This window comes from Ornithorhynchus anatinus, chromosome 2 (genome assembly GCF_004115215.2).
Source record: "Ornithorhynchus anatinus isolate Pmale09 chromosome 2, mOrnAna1.pri.v4, whole genome shotgun sequence".
In the NCBI taxonomy this organism is placed as follows: Eukaryota; Metazoa; Chordata; class Mammalia; order Monotremata; family Ornithorhynchidae; genus Ornithorhynchus; species Ornithorhynchus anatinus.
Window position 1 is genome coordinate 38,780,826 of NC_041729.1, and position 19,994 is coordinate 38,800,819.

The 19,994-nt window shown below is 40.8% G+C and overlaps 1 protein-coding gene across 2 annotated transcripts in view; it reads right to left on the reverse strand.

Annotated features, from left to right (window-relative positions):
* The window catches only part of SDK1 (sidekick cell adhesion molecule 1), a 739,495-nt gene that overhangs the window by 489,053 nt on the left and 230,448 nt on the right, over window positions 1-19,994 (reverse strand). For both annotated transcript variants that reach the window (XM_029057499.2, XM_029057498.2), the window contains exon 2: window positions 6,364-6,523. In XM_029057499.2, coding sequence (XP_028913332.1) covers window positions 6,364-6,523 — 160 coding nt within the window. The remainder of the gene's footprint in view (window positions 1-6,363; window positions 6,524-19,994) is intronic.

Sequence of the window (19,994 nt, forward strand, 5' to 3'; positions counted from 1 at the left end):
GGAGGAGGGAACAGAGCCAGCAGTAGCTTCCTGGTCCCACCTGTGAAGAATTAATCTTCTCCCATCCTCTTTTTAACCGTGGCCCTCCACTTTTAAAGACCACTGCTCCCTTCTATCTCCACCACTGTTCTGGCTGTGAAGGTGCTCTGTGACATCATCCCGAAATTGTCTATGTATACTGTCATGAGCATCAGTCATTCCCTCAAAAAGGACTAGACCGAGCTCCACTAGATTCTTAATCGAGCCCTGGCTATGACCATTTTGGAAGAGCAGCAATTATTCTCCCCCAATTCCAAGCCTTATTGAATGCACATCTTAATCTCCCTGATTAAGCCCACCTTTCCTCTCCTCCCACTCCCTTCTGTGTCACCCTGACTTGCTCCCATTACTCATCCCCCTTCGAGCCCCACAGCACTTCTGAACATACCTGCAATTTATTTATTTATATTACTCTCTGCCCCAATATACTATAAACTTGTTGTGGCTAGGAATGTCTGTTTACTGTTATATTATACTCTCCCAAGCGATTAGTACAGTGTTCGACACAGTAAGCACCCAGTAAATACAACTGAATGAATGGATGAATCATTAGAAAGAGGTATCGATTTGGAACTGGTTTAGGCAGTCCCTAGATAAAATCGAAAATTTGTATCTTTTTTACTACGGTGAAATGAACTAGCCACAACTTAAAGCAATATATTTTCATAGTCTTGAAAAAGAACTATCTTTTCTAGGATTGTTCTAAACACGGCTAAAATTCATGATTTTCCACAGTATTCCTATTTCTAGATCCAGAGTAACAGCACTGCTTTGCTTCAACAGAAGGAAACAAATTCAAAATTAAATATCGGGCATATGCTGTTTTGGTGCCATCTTTTCAGTCTTATGTCTCACTAGGGAAAAACAAGTAAAAAAAGAGTTGCAAAGATTTCCACCTTTTATGGGAATTTCTGCAGAGATCACATTCACCTAGCAGATGGGGGTATTCATTGTAGGTCTATTGTTTATAAACATGTATTTTTATACAGACAAACTTTTCTGGCTCTCTAGAAATACCAATGGTGAAATCTTACTGCCATATGGCATTAAAATACAGTAAATGTCTACATCCACTGCTAGCAAGCAGAGCAGAAAATCTTTGCACAAACCAGCACAAAATAATGATGGAAAGCTAGTTTCTTCTTCCAGATCCAACCCAATATCAGTCACCATCAGAGGAAAACTACAGCCATGCAGAACTATGCGTATAAATAATCTTAAATCTAAAGCTGAACTTCTCATTTTCTTTCCTAACCCCTCCCCTTCTAAATATTCCATCTTTGTTTCTATAGCACCACCAACCTTCTTGACAAAACTCTGCATTCTTAGTTTCATCCTTCACTCCACTATCTTTCAAATTACGTTCAAATCGACTGCTAAATCTGGCCAATTCTTCCAGAATCTGCCCCTTTCTGCTCCAACCAAGCAGCCACCATTCTGGCTCAAGCACTTAATTTCTCTGTGCCTCAGTTACCTCATCAATAAAATGGGGAGCCTCATGTGGGACAGGGACGGGGCCCAACCTAATAAGCTTGTATCTACCCTAGCACTTAGTACAGTCTCTGGCATATAATGAGCATTTAGCAAATACCATTAAAATAAAATCTTCAGAGCTACACAATAAAGGTATCAGGATTTAATTATTCTAATTCTTGGGCTCTGTGGCCAAAAGAAGTCTTGCATTAAAATTAATTCAATATATAACTTGGGGAGAGGCAAAAATAGAAAGGAACTAGACTCTTGTGATAAATTATAAAATGAGCTTTTAAAAATGTTAATTGAAAGAACAGGCATAAAAATATCTGAAAATATTCATGCAAATTAGAGTTAATCCTTGAAAATCTGTCAAATTGCCTGTATATCCATTGGTACCTAAAAAATGGACATAACCGAAACATTGTGTATACTATTTAGAAATATACCAGAATCTATTTAGTATTTCAAAACAAAAATGGCATTTTTTTTCCTCAGTATCTCATTTCCTTTTGATATGTATTGCCTGCCTATTATTGCTATTTGGTTTCAAAGGAACTAATGTAGGCTTATTTTTTATCATATTATCAAATTGACTCAAGGTATATGGATTCAATTTCTGCAACATTTTTCAAAAATGTCAGCCGCCACAGCTTTAAACAGGGAAAGAGCTCAAAGACATTACCTTGGCTGAAATTGTTTTATTTTACTAACAAACATCATTTTAACCTTCTGAACAGAAGGAATGAATGCAAAGTATATCACTGAATAGAAAGAGGTTTTGAGTTTAATTTTCAGTTTTGCATAGCAGCTCTCTATTCAACAACATTAATAGTCATAATATCAACACATTATCAGCCTACATTCTCTCACACACAAAAAATAAACAACTTGATGTGATGTGTTCTGAATGGCAAATTGGAGTCCTGGCCTTCCCCATGATGAACTTTATGTTTGACCGGTCATTCCGAAACTCTCTGTTTTGGTACACCCACCTTTAAGTTGTTCAAAATACAATGGCTTCTACTGGAGTCATTTTGTGAGGGGAAACGGGAAAATATACGTGGAAACAAAGACTGTCCCTGCAGTGCTCTACACACAGTAAGTGCTCAGTAAACACGACTGAATGAAAGAAGGGACAGTGGAGGCATCCCTTTGGGGCTTTCACGAGGATCGGATATTGTTTCCCCAGCTATTCTCTCTCTCTAGACTGTAAGCTCCTTGTGAGTGGGGAACATGTCTATCATCTCTGCTGTATTGTACTCTCCCAAGTGCTTAGTACAGTTCTCTACACACAGTAAACACTAATTCATTCATTCTGTCGTATTTATTGAGCGCTTAGCACTTGGAAAGTAAATTTGGCAACAGATAGAGACAATCTCTACCCAACAATGGGCCCACAATCTAGAATGGGGAGACAGATAACAAAACAAAACAAGTAGACAGGCATCAAAAGCATAAATAAATACCACTGATTGATTATGCTGGAGATACAGGGCCATACAACATGGCCTAGCGCTCCTGACATTAATAACAGCAAGTTTAGTAGAATGGGTTCTAATCCCGGCTCTGCCACATGTCTGCCGTGTGACCTTGGGTAAATCACTTCCATTCTTTGTGTCTCAGTTACCACATCTGTAAAATGGGAATCGAGACTGTGAGCCCTAGGTGGGAGAGGGACTGAGTCTAACCTGATTAACTTGCATCTACCACGGCGCTTACCCTGTCAGGGTCGCACCTGGAGAGTTTCCAGTAGTCTATCGGTCTCGACTATGGGAGGGAAAGTCAAGCGGAGGCATACCCATTCCATTCCTAGCTTGGCCAGTGGCTAAGAAGTGGAAGGCAACCTGTTACAAGTCAAGACTCCCCTGCACTGGGTAGCAGCGGCAGGGGAGAGAGTTGAGAGCAGAGTCTCAATTTTACTGCGCAGAAGGAAGCAACGGTAAACCACTTCTGAATTTTCACCAGGAGAACTCTATGGATACACTACCAGAACGATAGCAGAGGAGGTGGGGCGTTCTGGGAGGGATGTGTCCATGGTGTCGCTATGCGTCGGAAACAAGTCGACGGCATAAGACAAGACATCACTGTGCTTGGAACGATGCTTGGCAAATAGTTAGTGCTTAACGAGTATTATTATTAGCGATAGCATTTCTTGAGTACCCTCTTGATGCAATGCCCGGTACTAAGTGCTTGGGAAGTACAAACAAGCAGTTGACACATTCCACGTCCACAAGAAGCTGTGACGTGTCAGGGCCCTGCAGCCCTGAATCCCTATTGAAATAGTCCCTAACGTCACTTAGGAGGTTCTGAAATCCTGATGGTGCTTACTGGCTCCTAAATCCCTCCAGTTCATCCCTTCTAGGGATAGACAGGTTTGGGACTCTCTACCTAACAAACCCTACCCACGTGTCCCTTTTGGCCATTTCCAAGCCTCCTTGTCTTTCAACCGATGCCCTTCTGAAGGTAAGGGGGTTATTCAGAGCTTAACCAGCCCCTCTCTGTCTCCCAAGGTTGGCTGCATGAAGTGGCGGGGAAAAAGTATCCCCCCCCCCATCAGCTTCCCAGGAAAATAATAATAATGTTGGTATTTGTTAAGTGCTTACTATGTGCAGAGCACTGTTCTAAGCGCCGGGGGAGATACAGGGTAATCAGGTCGTCCCACGTGAGGCTCACAGTTAATCCCCATTTTACAGATGAGGTCACTGAGGCACAGAGAAGTGAAGTGACTTGCCCACAGTCACACAGCTGACAAGTGGCAGAGCCGGGAGTCGAACCCATGACCTCTGACTCTGAAGCCCGGGCTCTTTCCATAAATCCATCTCCCAGGTCCCAGGAAGTATCTGAGCCCATGCCACAGGCAGGCATAAAGTTTAGAACTCCAACTGGGTTTTTAATAGGGGTTTTGCAAGTTTATTCACACATTAATTAACAGAGCCAAAATCCAATACCCGTAACAACTTTCACTTTTCCACCAACAATTTTCCTGCTTCCTATTTTCCTACAGGTATCCTGGTGCACAATTCTTCTGGTCCTCACCTCTATTTTCTTGGGGTATCCTAGATATCAATTTCAACCCCTCCGAATCCTTCTCTGAGGATCTTTAGGAGCCAGGGCAGATCTGCTGCCAAACTCCATAACCGTTTCCCCTCATCTGGGTTAGGAGCCACGTCCTCCAGGATTCTGACCTCTGGACCTCCGCGATCTTTCTCGTGCAACCTGTCCATGCAGAATCTTGACCCAGATCTGCTGTTCCAAAATGGCTGGCAGGCTCCTTCCCTAATTCTCATATGTGGCTGGCTGTGCTCCAGGTAAAGCTATCTTCTAAAATTTCTCCTCCCCTCTTCCGCTGAATGTGGGTCTAGTTTGCATGTCTGCCCTACTGGCACGTAGGCCAACAGGGAGACTGAAGTGAAAATATTTACAAATAGAGTAATCAGAGGAAGAATCGAACGTACAACTGAAAAATATATATATACAAAATAGTAAATAAAAACTTGCCCAAACCTCATAGCTTCCAGGCAATTTGATGAGCACTTAAGCCCAACACAAGCAGACAGGTAAACAAACAGAGAGTCTAGTAAAAAGACAGACATCCAAGGAGGGAGGAGATAGGGAGTCCCTGGGGTAAATAATATCAGCATAGTTTAGATGCTCCCTGAAGCCACTGCTCTTTTTCTTTATATTCAATTTCAGATTGGCTTCAGATGTTTTCCCGATATTCCTCTCCTCTTTCCCTTATCAGTCTAAGCATTGAAACAAACTGATGAGAACAACAGAAACTCCTCAGCTTTGGCTTTAAAGCACTCAATCACCTTGCCCCTTCCTACCTCATCTCTCTTCTCTCCCTCTACAACCCCGCCCGCACACTTCACTTCTCTAGCGTTAACCTTTTCACTGTGCCTCGGTCATGCCTGTCTCACCGCCGACTCCTAGCCCACGTCTGGTCTGGCATGCCCTCCTTCTTCATACCCAACAGACAATTAATCTCCCCCACTTCAAAGCCTTATCAAAGGCACATCTCCTCCAAGAGACCTTCTCTGACTAAACCCCCTTTTCTTATTCTCCCACTGCCTTCTCCATCGCCCTGACTTGCTCCCGACGTTCATCCTCCCTCCCAGACCCACAGCAGTTATGTGCATACCTGTTATTCACTTATATTAATGTTTGTCTCCCCCCATCTAGACTGTGAGCTCATTGTGGGCAGGGAATATGTCTTTTTATTGTTGTATTCTACTCCCCCAAATGCTTAGTACACTGTTCTGTACACAGCAATCACTTAATAGATATGACTGACTGACTGAAAAATCTATTTGATTACTAACAATCTAGGATTCTAAAGCAGCTCACTGACCAGGTATGCTTTTTTATGTATTTGTTAAGCACTTACTATGTGTCAAACACTATTATAAATACTGGAACAGTTACAAGTTAATTAGGTTGGACACAATCCCTGTGCCTCATGAGGTTTAGAGTCTAAAAGGGAGAACAAGAGAACTGAGGCACAGAGAAGTTAAGAGGTCGCACAGAAAGCAGTTAGCGGAGCCAGGATTAGAACCCAGGTCCTCTGACTCCCAGGCCAAGGCTCTTTCCCATAATGACTGGAGCAGTCACAATATCATTCAAAGCTATTTTAGAGATGGAGCCAGATTTTCGCAGGAGGGTGATCACTACGCTCGAACAGCATTCCTACCACTAACACAACAAGACCCATACTGCACCAATCCATCTTACTGAGCATGAGTGAGTGGATCCTGCCCAGAGTCCCTGAGCCTTTTTTAAACCTATTATGATTAGAACCCCAAAAATTCCAAACACAATAGGGGAACAATTACTTAAACAGTGCATTACTTATATTCGCTCGAGTAGCTGGTGATTTCACTGTCATTGTGCAACCACTTGAATTCCAGTGGCCAGCTCCCTTCTGCGAGACAGGTAAGGACAAGACGATTTCCTTCCAGGTGAATTTGGGGCAGGCCAGGTTCTGTCTTGAAATATGGTGCCACATCATCTGAAATGCAACAAAGGATAAAATGTCACAAATTTCAAGAATGGAAATAGCTTCGATATAGTTGATTGTTTTTTCTCATCAAAACAGAGACGACTGAAGTTAAATAGTCTCATTCATTCATTCATTCGTATTTACTGAGTGCTTACTATGTGCAGAGCACTGTACTAAGTGCTTGGAACGTACAAATCGGAAACATATAGAGACAGTCCTTGCCCTTTGACGGGCTTACAGTCTAATCGGGGGGAGATAGACAAAAACAATAGCAATAAATAGAATCAAGGTGATGTACATCTTATTAACAAAATAAATGGGTAATGAAAATATACACAGTTGAGCGGATGAGTACAGTGCTGAGGGGAGGGGAAGGGTGAGGGGGAGGAGCAGAGGGAAAGGGGAGGAAAAGAGGGCTTAGCTGAGGGGAGGGTGGGGGGGGGAGAGGGGGAGCAGAGGGAAAAGGGGGAGCTCAGTCTGGGAAGGCCTCTTGAAGAAGGTGAGTTCTAATTAACACATTGAACTTTCCAGGAGCATGCAGATTTCAATTAGGGTTATTGTAGTCAAAGCCCAGTCAGATATGAAGTTAAAGGAGCTTAGCAGTTAAATCCTAGTTACCACCAGGTACAACATGGCCCCTCCATGCAATTTTACAGAATGGACAATTCCTACTCTCGAAAGCCTTTGGCTAGACTAAAGTTTGTCTGATTCCCTCTCAAGAAATTCCCAGTTCTTAGATCAGTAGGTGTTGAAGTTCCCGAGCACCAAGTTCATTCATAAAACTTGCCATTTATTTAAAAAGAAAGCCTGAAAAAGTAATTAGGGCCAGCAAGTTTATCTCTCCTGAACAGATCTCAAAGCAAATGGAGACACGGACCGCTTGTCCATCTTTCATTTAGCAAAATGAATGTGTCTTTCAAAGGATTTCCATATTGTCTAAGATTCATTTAAATATTTCTGTAAATTGATTCCAGGTTTCTGAATAGGAACATTTTTTACCCTAAAGGAATGTATATACTCTTTATATACTGTACAGATACCCTGAGAATCTCCCCTGGGGATTCCACAAACAGATGATTTTTTAATGTTATTCACATCTTTTCTTACACAATCTGACTGTTGCCCTTATAATTGAAGGTAGCCTTATAGTGCTGACAATGTGAGGTTTTTGTGAGTCGGAATGTGGCGGAAAAGGCTGATTGGTGACAAGTAGCTCCTTCCATGCTGAGTTCACATGGCCATGTCTGCATGAGGCCAACCTTATGGCAGGCTGAAAATTTTTTTTTTACACAATTCACAGATTCCAACAGCCTAGCTTCTGCCTTACACTTTGGACGGTAACAACTGGATGGATCTTGATATCAATACATTTGGTTGCTATTCAACACAGTAGAACTCCAAAATATTAGATTTTAAGCAGATGAATCTGGGGTCTTTTTCCCATGGGATTTTTTCCGTTGCTCCTCCAGGGTGATTTGGGAGTCCTCCCAATTAACAACTAACCTCTGGAGATGCGACATTCACAGGTATGGCTTTGGATTGGCCTGAATGACAACTGATCTTTGGAGGTGAAGCAACTCTTGACTGGAGAGGTAAAAAGCCTGAAATCCAACCTGTCAATCGCTAATAAATGCTGATGTCAGGATTCTTCCAGAAAGCTGGAAGCCAGTGCTGATAAAATCTGACTCCAATCAAATAATGGTATTCATTGAGTGCTTACTGTGTACAGAGCACTGTACTAAATGCTTGGGAGGGTACAGTACAATAGAGTTGGTAGACATGATCCATGACCTCAAGGAACTAAGAGAAACTTTAAACCCTGGCTACTTCGCACAATCCCCTCTGTCAGAATGATTCTTAACATTATGATTGTCTTGTGCAGAAACAACAATCCCAAAATGAACCTTCCTTTCAATAATGAGTTCAATCTGGATTAATGAATCATTCAAGAAGAAGAACTTCTTATAGGAACAGTGTAGCCTATTGGAAAGGGCATGGGCCTGAGATGCAGAGAACCTCAGTTTTACAGCTGGCTCTGCCATTTGCCTGCTGTGTGTCTTTAGGCAAATCACTTAACTGCTCTGTACCTCAATCTTCTCATCTGTAAAATGGGGATTCACTACATGTCCTCCCTCCTACTAAGAACGTGAGTTTCATGTGGGAGAGGGACTGTGTTCGACTTGGTTAATTCACGACCACCCCAGTTTTTAGAGCAGTTCTTGATACAGAATATGCACTGAAATGCAGCTTTACTAACGTTTTGAAGGGGGGGTGTTTCCCTGTATGTCTCTGTATGTATACAAACCATTTAGACTGCCCAGTGTCCACCCTGATCAGACTCTCTCCAAACGTCTCTTTAAATTTGCCTAAACTATCTATAGAGTCTGGTTTCTCTCACCCTCACCTAATATTGATTAGCAGAGAGGGCAAAAAGAGAAGCAGAATAGTTATTACTAATTCCTGATTAGTGGGGTTCCAAATTAGGTATTCTTCCATCATTCAATCATGAACATGAACTCTAACCTCAAGGAGCTTTTTCAGTCTTATATAAAATTGGCATTCTGGAAACATTCATTTTCACCAAACGAACACAGGAACAGTATGCTACAGTGAGGAAGGCTTAGATATTTAGGATTTATTCAGGTCTAATCTTATTAATCTCCAGCCAATTGTACTATATTTTACCTCATAAGAATGGAAGCCATTTCTTATACTTCCAGTGACTAATGAGACGGACCATCACTCAATCAGTGGTACTTATTGAGCACTTACTGTGTGCAGAACATTGTACTAAGCATTTGGGAGACTACATTACAAAAGAATTGGTAGACACTTTCCCTGCCCATAGGGATCTAACTGCCTAGAAGGGGAGACAGTCATTAAAATAAATTACAGATAGGGAAAATGGTAGATTATAAGGATACGTACATAAGTGCTGTGGGGCTTGGGTGAGTATCGAAGTGATTAAGGTGTAACACAAGTGCAAACACAGTGCAGAAGGGAGGACGAATAGGATGGGGAAATGAGAGCTTAGTTAGGGAAGGTCTCTTAGAGGAGATATGATTCTAGTAGGGTTTTGAAAATGGGGAGAGTGGTGGTCTCTTGGATATGACAGGGGAAGGAGTTCTAGGCCAGAGGGAGGGCTGGGTAGGGGTCAGTGATGAAACAGACAAGATCATGATTCTGTGATCACATTGACATTAGAGGAATAAAGTGTGTGGTATGGGCAGGGCTGATAAAAAATATATTTTAAAGAGGAAGTTCAAAGGAGTTGAAAGGTACTTGGATTTTAAATTAATAAGTAAATGTCTCCATAAATTATAAAGAAGCAGAAAAAAGTCTCCAAAAGCATGCACTTATTTCAGGGTGTCTTATGGTTGTTTCAACAGGTTCATTCATTCATTCATTCAATAGTATTTATTGAGCGCTTACTATGTGCAGAGCACTGTACTAAGCGCTTGGGATGAACAAGTCGGCAACAGATAGAGACAGTCCCTGCCGTTTGACGGGCTTACAGTCTAATCGGGGGAGACGGACAGACAAGAACAATGGCACTAAACAGCGTCAAGGGGAAGAACATCTCATAAAAACAATGGCAACTAAATAGAATCAGGGCGATGTACAATTCATTAACAAAATAAATAGGGTAATGAAAATATATACAGTTGAGCGGACGGGTACAGTGCTGTGGGGATGGGAAGGGAGAGGTCATTCCGTGAGGAGAGAGGTGTTAGAGAGGGGTGATCTGGAAGAGGTCAATTCTGAGCCTAATATTACTGAACACTTTGATCTGGATGATGAGCTAGGAAGTATATTCACTAAGCCTCCCACTCACACCGCCGTGGAAAGGAATAGACTTAGGATTCAAAGTGATTCTAGTACCTTGGAGAAGTTATCAGAAATCAACAAAAATGAGGGGGATAAGAGTTGGATCTTATGCTTAGGGAATAAAAACAATTTGCCTCAGAGCAAGATGAGGACTGGCCAGCTATGTGCCAAAATGACTAAAAAAGATAAGGAAAAATGTAGTGATCTTGATCAAACGGTGCTGGAATGCACAATTCTGGAATGCAAAAAGAGAAGAATAGCATGTAAAAACCATGAGGCAAACATCCAAGTTTATTCAACAGTGGTTAAGTACCAGAGTTTTGCAATCCACAATTTGAAAGACCAGTAAACTTCAAGAAAATCAGAACAGAGCTATTAAGCTCTTCAGAAGTAGCTTGACTGAGTGGATACAGAACAGACCTGGGAGTCAGAAAGACCTGGTTTCTAATCCCGTCACTGCCACTTGTCTTCTGTGACATTGGGCAGATCCCTTCACTTCTCTGTGCCTCTTTTACTGCATCTGTAGAATAGGGATTAAGACTGTGAGCCCCGAGAGGGACATGGACTGTGTCTAACCTAACCACCTTTTATCTACCCCAGCACTTAGAACAGTGACTGGCATATAGTATGCACCTAACAAATGTCATTAAAAAAATAAAAGGTGAGGAAAGAAGTGGAGAAGACACTGGAGGAAAAATGAAAGAAATTGATATTATAATAGCCTGGAAAAGAGAAAACTGACTAACAGTGCATTGAAAGTCTCCTTTTGACCTACTTACAAAGAGTGAAGATTTACTCTCAGGCTTTTTGGTACAATTTTGCTTATTCACTATGAAAACAAAGGTCCCACATTTGTGAAAATTTTGGCTGGAAAACAAAACTGCAGATAGATCACCAGGCACGAATAGGTATAACATATGCACAGTTATTACTCAAAGGATAGCAACCAACTGTTCTCTGTCTCCACGGAGGATAAAACAAGAGGAAATGGGCCTAAGAGAAACAATAAGTTCAACAGTGCATACATCTGGAATATCTTCCTGATGGTAAGAGTTTTCTACACGGGGAATGGCTTGCGCAGGTATATTAGAGAACCCCTGGACCTCGACGCCTTTAAAAGGCAGGTAGAGTTCCACAAAGTGGACAGTATGACCTCTCGAGGTCCTTTCTACTTCTAAAGGGAGCTATAATTTATTTTTACCATAAACTGGTATTTAAGAATCATAGACAGAATGTGAACACAGGCCATATAACTATACCTACACAATGCACAGAGGATGTATCAAGTTATATCTATTGCATATTTAGCATATAATAAAATCTTATGTGTCAGGAATGATCACATCTGGGCATTATCCAGATAATAGAGTAGTATACAAAAATACTATCTACATTATATACAAAAGTCTAGAGAGTTCCAAAAGATATTAAAATCAGCAACCCCTAAAAAGCCATAAAAAGACTTGCACAGAACAAGACTGCAGTACTCCAGAATACTGCCTTACCTTGATTTTTTTTCTTCAGAGCTCTAGTCAGCCACTTCCTACTACCAACAGTGGTTTCTTTTTGTTTAATTTCCTGAATTCCTGTCCCTTCACACCTTTCTATGTATATACGTCTGTACTTGCACCCAAACCCAGTTCAAATTCCCTCACCTCCACCATCTTCTCCGCCCCCACTATGACTTCTCTTCTGACCCTTAAGATCCAGACATGTGGTGAAGGATTTTTCCCGCTCCACAGAAGTGGAGTTAAATGCAAAATTTTCAGAACATGGAGGAAAAAGCGATCTACAACAGAAATAGTCTTAGGAGAGAGGGGGGTTTAAAACTATCCAGTTACCCATCCTCTCCTAGAGGTTCTAAAATAATGAAAAATGAAAAGATAATCAACCTTCATTTATTGCAGAAATCAATTGTACCATAAACAAGAAGAAGGGGCGTGAAGCATAAAAAACCCAAATGTTCTGGGAAAGTGACAATGAAATTTATTAAGCCATCACAATCAGTGCCATCAATCAGGTTGGAGTCCCAGAAAGGCGGATTAGAAATCTCAGCGTGAATGGAACAATCAGCCTGAGCAGGACCTGTTATTACTAAGCTCCAGTTTTGAGACAGCTAAATTTTCCTGGGCTACTAACCTTTTGGCTAAAACCACTAATCTTCCTTTCCAAGTCTCTTCTTTTGTATAAAATTCAAACACTTTTATATCCTAGCTTAAGAATTAGCTATTAAAGGAAAGTTTTAGCTTTTAAATTTCAATGAAGAATCACGAGTTCTCTCTTTGAATAACCATTTGATAGGTGGAGAGTTCAGTTCATACATCTGTTGATTCCAGAAATTCAATCTTTGTTGCCCTCTGGTTGGAAATCATGCTAATCTATTTCAGAAGTCTCTCAACATTCAGAACAGAAAGTTATGAAAAATTGTCTATAAAATGAAATTTCACATATTGAATCTTATTTCCTCACAGACCTAAATTACAATGATTAGAGATGTGTTTCTAGAGAAATACGGTTTTATGCTCCTTGTCCCTAAGATCCTGTACTCCTCCTCTTCAAAGCTGGGGTAATTATCTACTTCTCCCATCCCTTAGGAATTTCCCCTCTCCTAATTGGTCTCAGGAAGATCCCTCAGCTCTAACCTTATAGAGCAGCTCTATCGACTGAGTTGGGAGAACAGGATTAGAACTCCCATGTTTTCCATCAGTTATTCAGCTTTTCAACCTCCAGAGTGGGAAAATCCCAGAGGAGCGAGTCTTCAATCCTTTTGGCTTCCCTGGAGGGTGAGGAAATGTTGCAAATGCAAATTCAAATGAAACATCCCTAATCAGAAATTAAGTTTGGGAAACTATTCTATAGCGAGGTGCAATAAGCAGTTGTGGAACCAAAAATCATATATTCAAAAGGTTCTGGAGACAAAAATTCTGGCTAGTTTTTCCTTTTAATATTTCTGGAACTACCCATTCCTCTCTCTCAAAACCCTAATCACTTCCCAACTGGATTGCTGGTATCTCCCTCTCCCCTCTCCAGTCTATCTTACCCACCACAGCATAAATCACCTATTTAATAATGTTGGTATTTGTTAAGCGCTTACTATGTGCAGAGCACTGTTCTAAGCGCTGGGGTAGACACAAGGGAATCAGGTTGTCCCACGTGGGGCTCACAGTCTTCATCCCCATTTTACAGATGAGGTAACTGAGGCACTGAGAAGTTAAGTGACTTGCCCACAGTCACACAGCTGACAAGTGGCGGAGCCGGGATTCGAACCCATGACATAATAATAATAGTATTTGTTAATTACTAGTACTTGTTATTACTACACAACCTGCCTCCGGGCTCGAACGCCCTCCCTCTTCATATCCAGAGAATTACTCTCCCCACCTTCAAAGCCTTATTAAAGGCACCTCTCCCTCCAAGTGGCCTTCCCTGACTGAATCTTCCTTTCCTCTTCTCCCACTCCCTTCTGTGATGCCTTGACTTGTTCTCTTTACTCATCTCCCTCCCAGCCCCGCAGCACTTATGTACATATTTGTAATTTTATTTACCTTACTGTGTGTCCCCCTCTAAACTGTAAGCCCATTATGGACAGGGGATGGGTCTGTTTTTTGTTATAATGTACTCTGCACACAGTAAGCTCTGACCTTGCCATTACCTCGCTCCAAGACTTCCCAGCTGGCTGGATGATTGGAAGATAGAAGAAGCTCTGAAAGCCATGTCTCGCCTTGCTACCCCCTCTCCCACTTTACTCTTTAAACCTCACCCTCTCGCTCTCTTGTGGTTTTGGGGAAAGCCACTGTAAAAGTTTTCATTAGGTAATCCTGGGCCTCACTCCAAACCGTTAAACGTTTTTCAATAACCTTGTACTCAAAAAGTCCAACTCACTCATTTGGAATTTTCTCCTAGGTAAGAACAGTCGGTCTCTGGTGGTTTTGCAGATATTTGATTTTGTGCATGAGGAAGCAGGGAAGGAGGAGGAGTCCATAAGATTCTCATTAAAACTGGTATGAACAGCTTGCTACTTGCCTTTAGTCAGTGGGGAAGTCAATTTTAGTTTTCTCAGAAATCAATGAGAATTAACAGCATATTAAAGGAGCTCATGGGGTAAAACTACTCTTTCAACTCTTCCCCCTGAAAAATCAAACCACATACATTCAGAAAAAAAAAGTATTTTGATAAAATAACCTAAAATCATTGAACTTCTATTGGTATTGATATGATTTTCAAACCTCCAAAACAAAGTTCTTCACCTAATATATTACTTACCCGTAACATAAATCTTTAGCAAAATATATGCAATATGACAAATTATTTTGGTACAGAAGTCAGTAAAGCAAGTTTCAGCCCGAAAGAGTCGTTCAAAAATTGAAGTTAAAATTAAAGTTAAAAAATGGGAAAATCTTTTTAACTGTTGCTTTTTAAAGACAATAGTTTTTTAAAAAGAAATTACATTGAACAATCCTGGAAAACTAAAACATTTCAAAGCACCTGGAATTGTACATATTTTGTTCAACTTGAATGGCAGGTAAAATTTAATAATTTTATCACACCAATCACACTACAAATTGCCTTGATTCTCATGAATACAGGTTTTCTAAATCCCTGAAGTCATTACATTATGCAGCCATCTATTCCTGATTTTCTCAACAAAGGTATATCATCAGTTTACTGCAAATAATTCTGTACTCAGTCCTGGGTACAGTGTTTGTGAAAGCAAAGTTTAAATGAATTATTGAGAAAAGTCTCTACTATGCACAGTAACCGAACATCTTTGGGCCTGGAATCTCAGCAACTGAACATTAAAGGATCTCTAAATATGCTTATCCATTCCCTGTTTGAAATTAAATGTATATATAATGTAATATCTCCTCAAGGAAAGATTATTTGGACATAGTTAAAATATATGCTGATGGCAGTCATGCAGCCATGAGCTGTGGCCTTGATGAGTGTTTGGTTACTTTACTGATGTCTTTGAACCTTTCTCTTTATTCATGTAGCTTATGGGATGTGTTCTTATCAGAGTTTTAACACATTTCATTTCATCCTGAAGAAGATTTAAAAGTAAAGGCTTATTCTGCAAATGATACTAAGGTTAAATGTCATTGTTATTCAACAATGATAAATTATTTAAATGACTGTCTTTGCCTACCTAGCTATACTGGACTGAACATTTTTAAGTTATGCTCTGATTCTTTACACTAAACTCAAATCAAAGAACTTATTGATTTTCAAAGGTGCATCTAGGAAAGGTTTAAGGCAATATATATCAGAGCATAAAGTTACATAATGAGAGAAGAAGAAATGGCTGAAAGTTCTTTCATTCGGTCCATCTATTTTCCTACCCAAGTTTTCATTCCTAAACTTCTAAATGTTTGTTCTTCAAAGGAGTAGCATTTATGTAAATTTAGTTTAGAAAAATAAAGTCGAATATGTCATTTGCCTTCATGTTGAACCTTGTTTTTTTATTCCCAAAGTGTTCTCGCATTAATAAACTCTTTTTGCCCTCACAACAACCCTGAAAGATAAGTAGAAAGGCAGGTATTATTCCCATTTTCAGATGAGGTACAACGTGGTTAAGTGATTTGCTCAGTCACTCAGCAGGGTGGTGACAGAGCTCGGGTGCGAGAGTGAGAGTCCTAGGTGACTAAGTACAGTAAGGAGGGTGTTTACCTGGAATCCTGTATCCGTGACTTCATTTCACCACTGCTAATTTGTACTAGGCTTACTGGGCCTACTGGAACTCAGCCCTGGAAATCTTATTTTCTTTTTTAAATGGTATTTGTTTACTATGTGCCAAGCACCGTTCTAAGCACTGGGGTAGATACAAGTTTATCAGGGACAAGTCCTGGTCCCACATGGGGCTCACAGTCTAAATTGGAGGGAGGAGGATTTAATCCCCATTTTACCAATGAGGTAATTGAGGCAGCGAGAAGTTAAGTGACTTGCCCAAGGTCACGCAGCAAACAATTGACAGACTTGGAATTAGAACCCGTGTTGTCTGATTTCCAGGCATGTACTCTTTCCACTAGGCCACGCTGCTTCCCAACGGGCTTGCCATTTTGAGAAGTGTGTCTGTAGAACCAAACTGCTACTCATATTAGCTCTGGTGCCCTTTTCATTGCAAATGAAGCACTGCAGGAAAATGCTTGTTTTGTTTCGCTGTCTGTCTCCCCCTTAGACTGTGAGCCTGCTGTTGGACAGGGATTATCTCTATCTATTGCCCGAATTGTACATTTCAAGCACTTAGTATAGTGCTCTGCACACAGTAAGCACTGAATAAATACGACTGAAACATCTCAATGCCCTTAACTCATGTGTTCTTCAGAGTGGCCACTCGCTGACATCTATTCTCCAGACTCACTCTTAATGTCCAGTTTAGTCCCAGACTCTTGTCTCAGAGTCTGAGGCATCAGGCCATCAGCAACGTTTGTGGCTTGAGCCGGGAACATGGGAGCTGGTGAGAGTTCTTAGCTCTCAAGGGACTGGCAAGGTCTTCTCATGGACAGCCCCCCTCTATAATTTCTTTTTTTGCTACACCTCAGGAAGAGGCAGAAGAGGACAAACAAATAGAAGGCCCGTTTAAAATCCACATAACAGTGCAAAACTTTCAGGGTAAAGAAAATGGATAGCCCTTATTTTTACTCGAAGTTGGTTTAGATCAGAACAAAAACCGTTTCTTAATATGTTTGAAATTAAACAGTAAAATATTGATAATCCACTACCTTTTTATTCAAAACAGAACATACGCGAAGCAATTGCTATTTCCCATGATCTACCTTTTAAAATAACTTAATCCAAAAAGCAGATAACATATAATTCATTAGCTCCTACGAATATCTTTGTAGTCTCAAAATTCCAACAGCCAAAAATAAATAAGTAGACAGGCCATATTTATTTGTGGCTGAAACCCAGAACATAAGGACACCAACCCAAGCAGGAACTCCAAACCCTTACCTCGCAACGGCCAAACTAATAAATCCTAAACTAAGAATATACCAACTACTCCAGTCACAAAGTCAAGGTCTGTATAATTAAGATGAGCAAGACCATCTGGAAATCAGCATGAAGTAGGCTTACTAATTTATCCTTTAAACGGTAAGCTTGTCCTCTAGAGTGTAAACCTACTGTGGGCGGGGGGGGTGACTGATAGACTGCTATATTGTACTCTCCTAATTGCTTAGGAAAGTGCTCTGCACACAGTAAAGTGCTCAGTAAATACGACTGACTAGCCGACGCACACCCACTTCTGCATATCTTATTAGTATTCTAATATTTCAGGACAACCTACAAAAATTCAAACCTAATCAGGAGGTATGGTTATCTTGGTCTTCCTTCATAGAATGCTAAAGTCCTCAAGGGCCACCAGGAGCTGCTCAATAAAAACTTTCGATAACAATGAGAAGGTGAAATAATAAACAAAGTAACTTTTTTTGTGTCATCTTTCCCTCTCACCCTTCCCTTCCCCTAACTCAATTGACAATTAGGACCATTCAAAGGTTCTTTGTATGAAAGAACTGTCTAAGTGCTTTACTCTACTGTGGTTAAAATGATATAATTTCAATCCTCTTAATTCAAAGCTATTGTTGGTTTTTTGGCGCTTTGAATTTCAAATTAATGAGATTTTAATGCAGTTTTAAATTAAAAATTAATATACGATGGTGCAGATTCTGCCAAGGATAATATTACTTCAGAACTTTTGAAAGTGTATTAACTCTTAGGCTACTATAACAAAACACATAATTTTCTTTTTTTTTAGGAGCACCAAATGACACTCTAATGGCCGGAAAATGAAGGGATAATAATAATAATAACTTTGGTATTTGTTAAGCGTTTACTATGTGCTAAGCACTGAGGTAGAAACATAGAAATGTGTTGGACACAATCCCTATCCCACATGGGGCTCACAGTCTTAATCCCCATTTTGCAGCAGAGGTAACTGCAGCCCAGAGAAGTGAAGTGACTTGTCCAAGGCCATACAGCAGGTAACTGGCAGAGCTAGCATTAGTATTCATGACCTTCTGACTCCAAGACCGGGGGCTCCATCCTCCACGCCATGCTGATCTGGACCAATGTGTTGCATGAACAGTTTCAAGAAACACAGTAATTCAGAAACAAAGTTTATCTAATGGCCTTGCCAATACAGTGATTCTCATTGCAAACCAAAACAACTATTTTAAGAGGAAGACAGAGATGGAGAGATGGTGAAAGAGGGAGAAGGAATGGGGTGTGGGGGCAAGTGAGGGGAGAGAAAGAAAGAGAGAGAGAGAGAGAGAGAGAGAGAGCGCTGCCTTTGTTCAAGATGACAATATTCTCAGAGAACTGCAGCCATGGGTACAGACAGGTGTGGCCATCCTTTGATGCACTGTTGCCCAATAAGATTATCATTCAGCCACCTCTTAGGAATAACAGTCACCCATTTTTCCTATGTGTCCAATTCGTTGTAACTGTGTTTCCACAAGTATTCCAGTAATGTTGGTAAACCCACTGACTGCCAGGATCACAGCCTTTATGCTTCTTCCCTCCCACTTAATCTTAAATATGTGAGAATAATGAAAGCAATCTGGGGACACAAAAATTCAGACCTCCAGCTGGCCTGGCAATATTGCCATAGTTTAGCCCTTGCACTGAGTGTTATAAATAATACCTGCCCTCACCTGCTCAAAATCTGACCCACGTCTCACTACGGTGGAGGGATGTAATGGCTAGAAGTAGAGGAACGCCTGCTGGGGCTATAACATTAGTGGTGAAGGTTTTCGGCTGAACAGTCGGGATTAGAACCCAGGTCCTTCTGACTCCCAGGCCCGTGCTCTGTCCTCCAGGCCATGCTGCTTCTCAGTCAATTCATCACATTTACTGAGTGCTTATTATATGCAGAGCAGAGTATTAAGTGCTTAGGAGAATACAACTGAGTTACTAGATATGTTCCCTGCCCACAATGAGCTTACAGTCTAGGGGACCAGTTCAGTTGCTGCTTCAACAGATTCTGTAGCTCGTTCAACTGCAATCCCAGTTGCCCACAGAGTAACAGTTTTCATTTATTCACTGGTGTTTATTGAGCGGAACAATGAAGGTTTAAATAAGACTCAGTCCCTGATCCTCAGGGGGCTCAGAGCCTAAAACTGGACTTGGAGGTTAGTAACAACCTCTAGAGGAAGGATTTCACACTCAAATACCAAAGAACATTAGAAAAACATTACAAGGTGTGAACGTGTACTGTACAGAGTACACGTGAATACTGTTACACTGAGTTAGTTATCCAAAACACTAATGAGGAGTAGTTCTTAAAGGTTTCCTTGACGATTTCCAAAGCCTGCCATCATGGAGATGGAATCCAAATTAGATGTCACGACACAATCGCAGTCAAGAGTAAGGGAGAAAGGTATAGCAAAATAAAGAGTAGAGTAAGAGGATGTTTGCAAAATTCGGGTGAATTTGCTTGTTTCCTTGCTACCTAGATTTGGAAGAGAATGCAATAAAGTTCTAGGCCAAACTATTAAGAGCTTACAAAGCTCCTAGCAAAGACACATTTTTGAGTGATAAAGCATTTCAGGTAGCACAAGCTAAACTGCTTTTTCAGCTGCAATTTAGCAGAGTTAATGTTTGTATAAATCACTGACATTTAACCAAACAATGCATACACAGCAAGAGCTTCAGT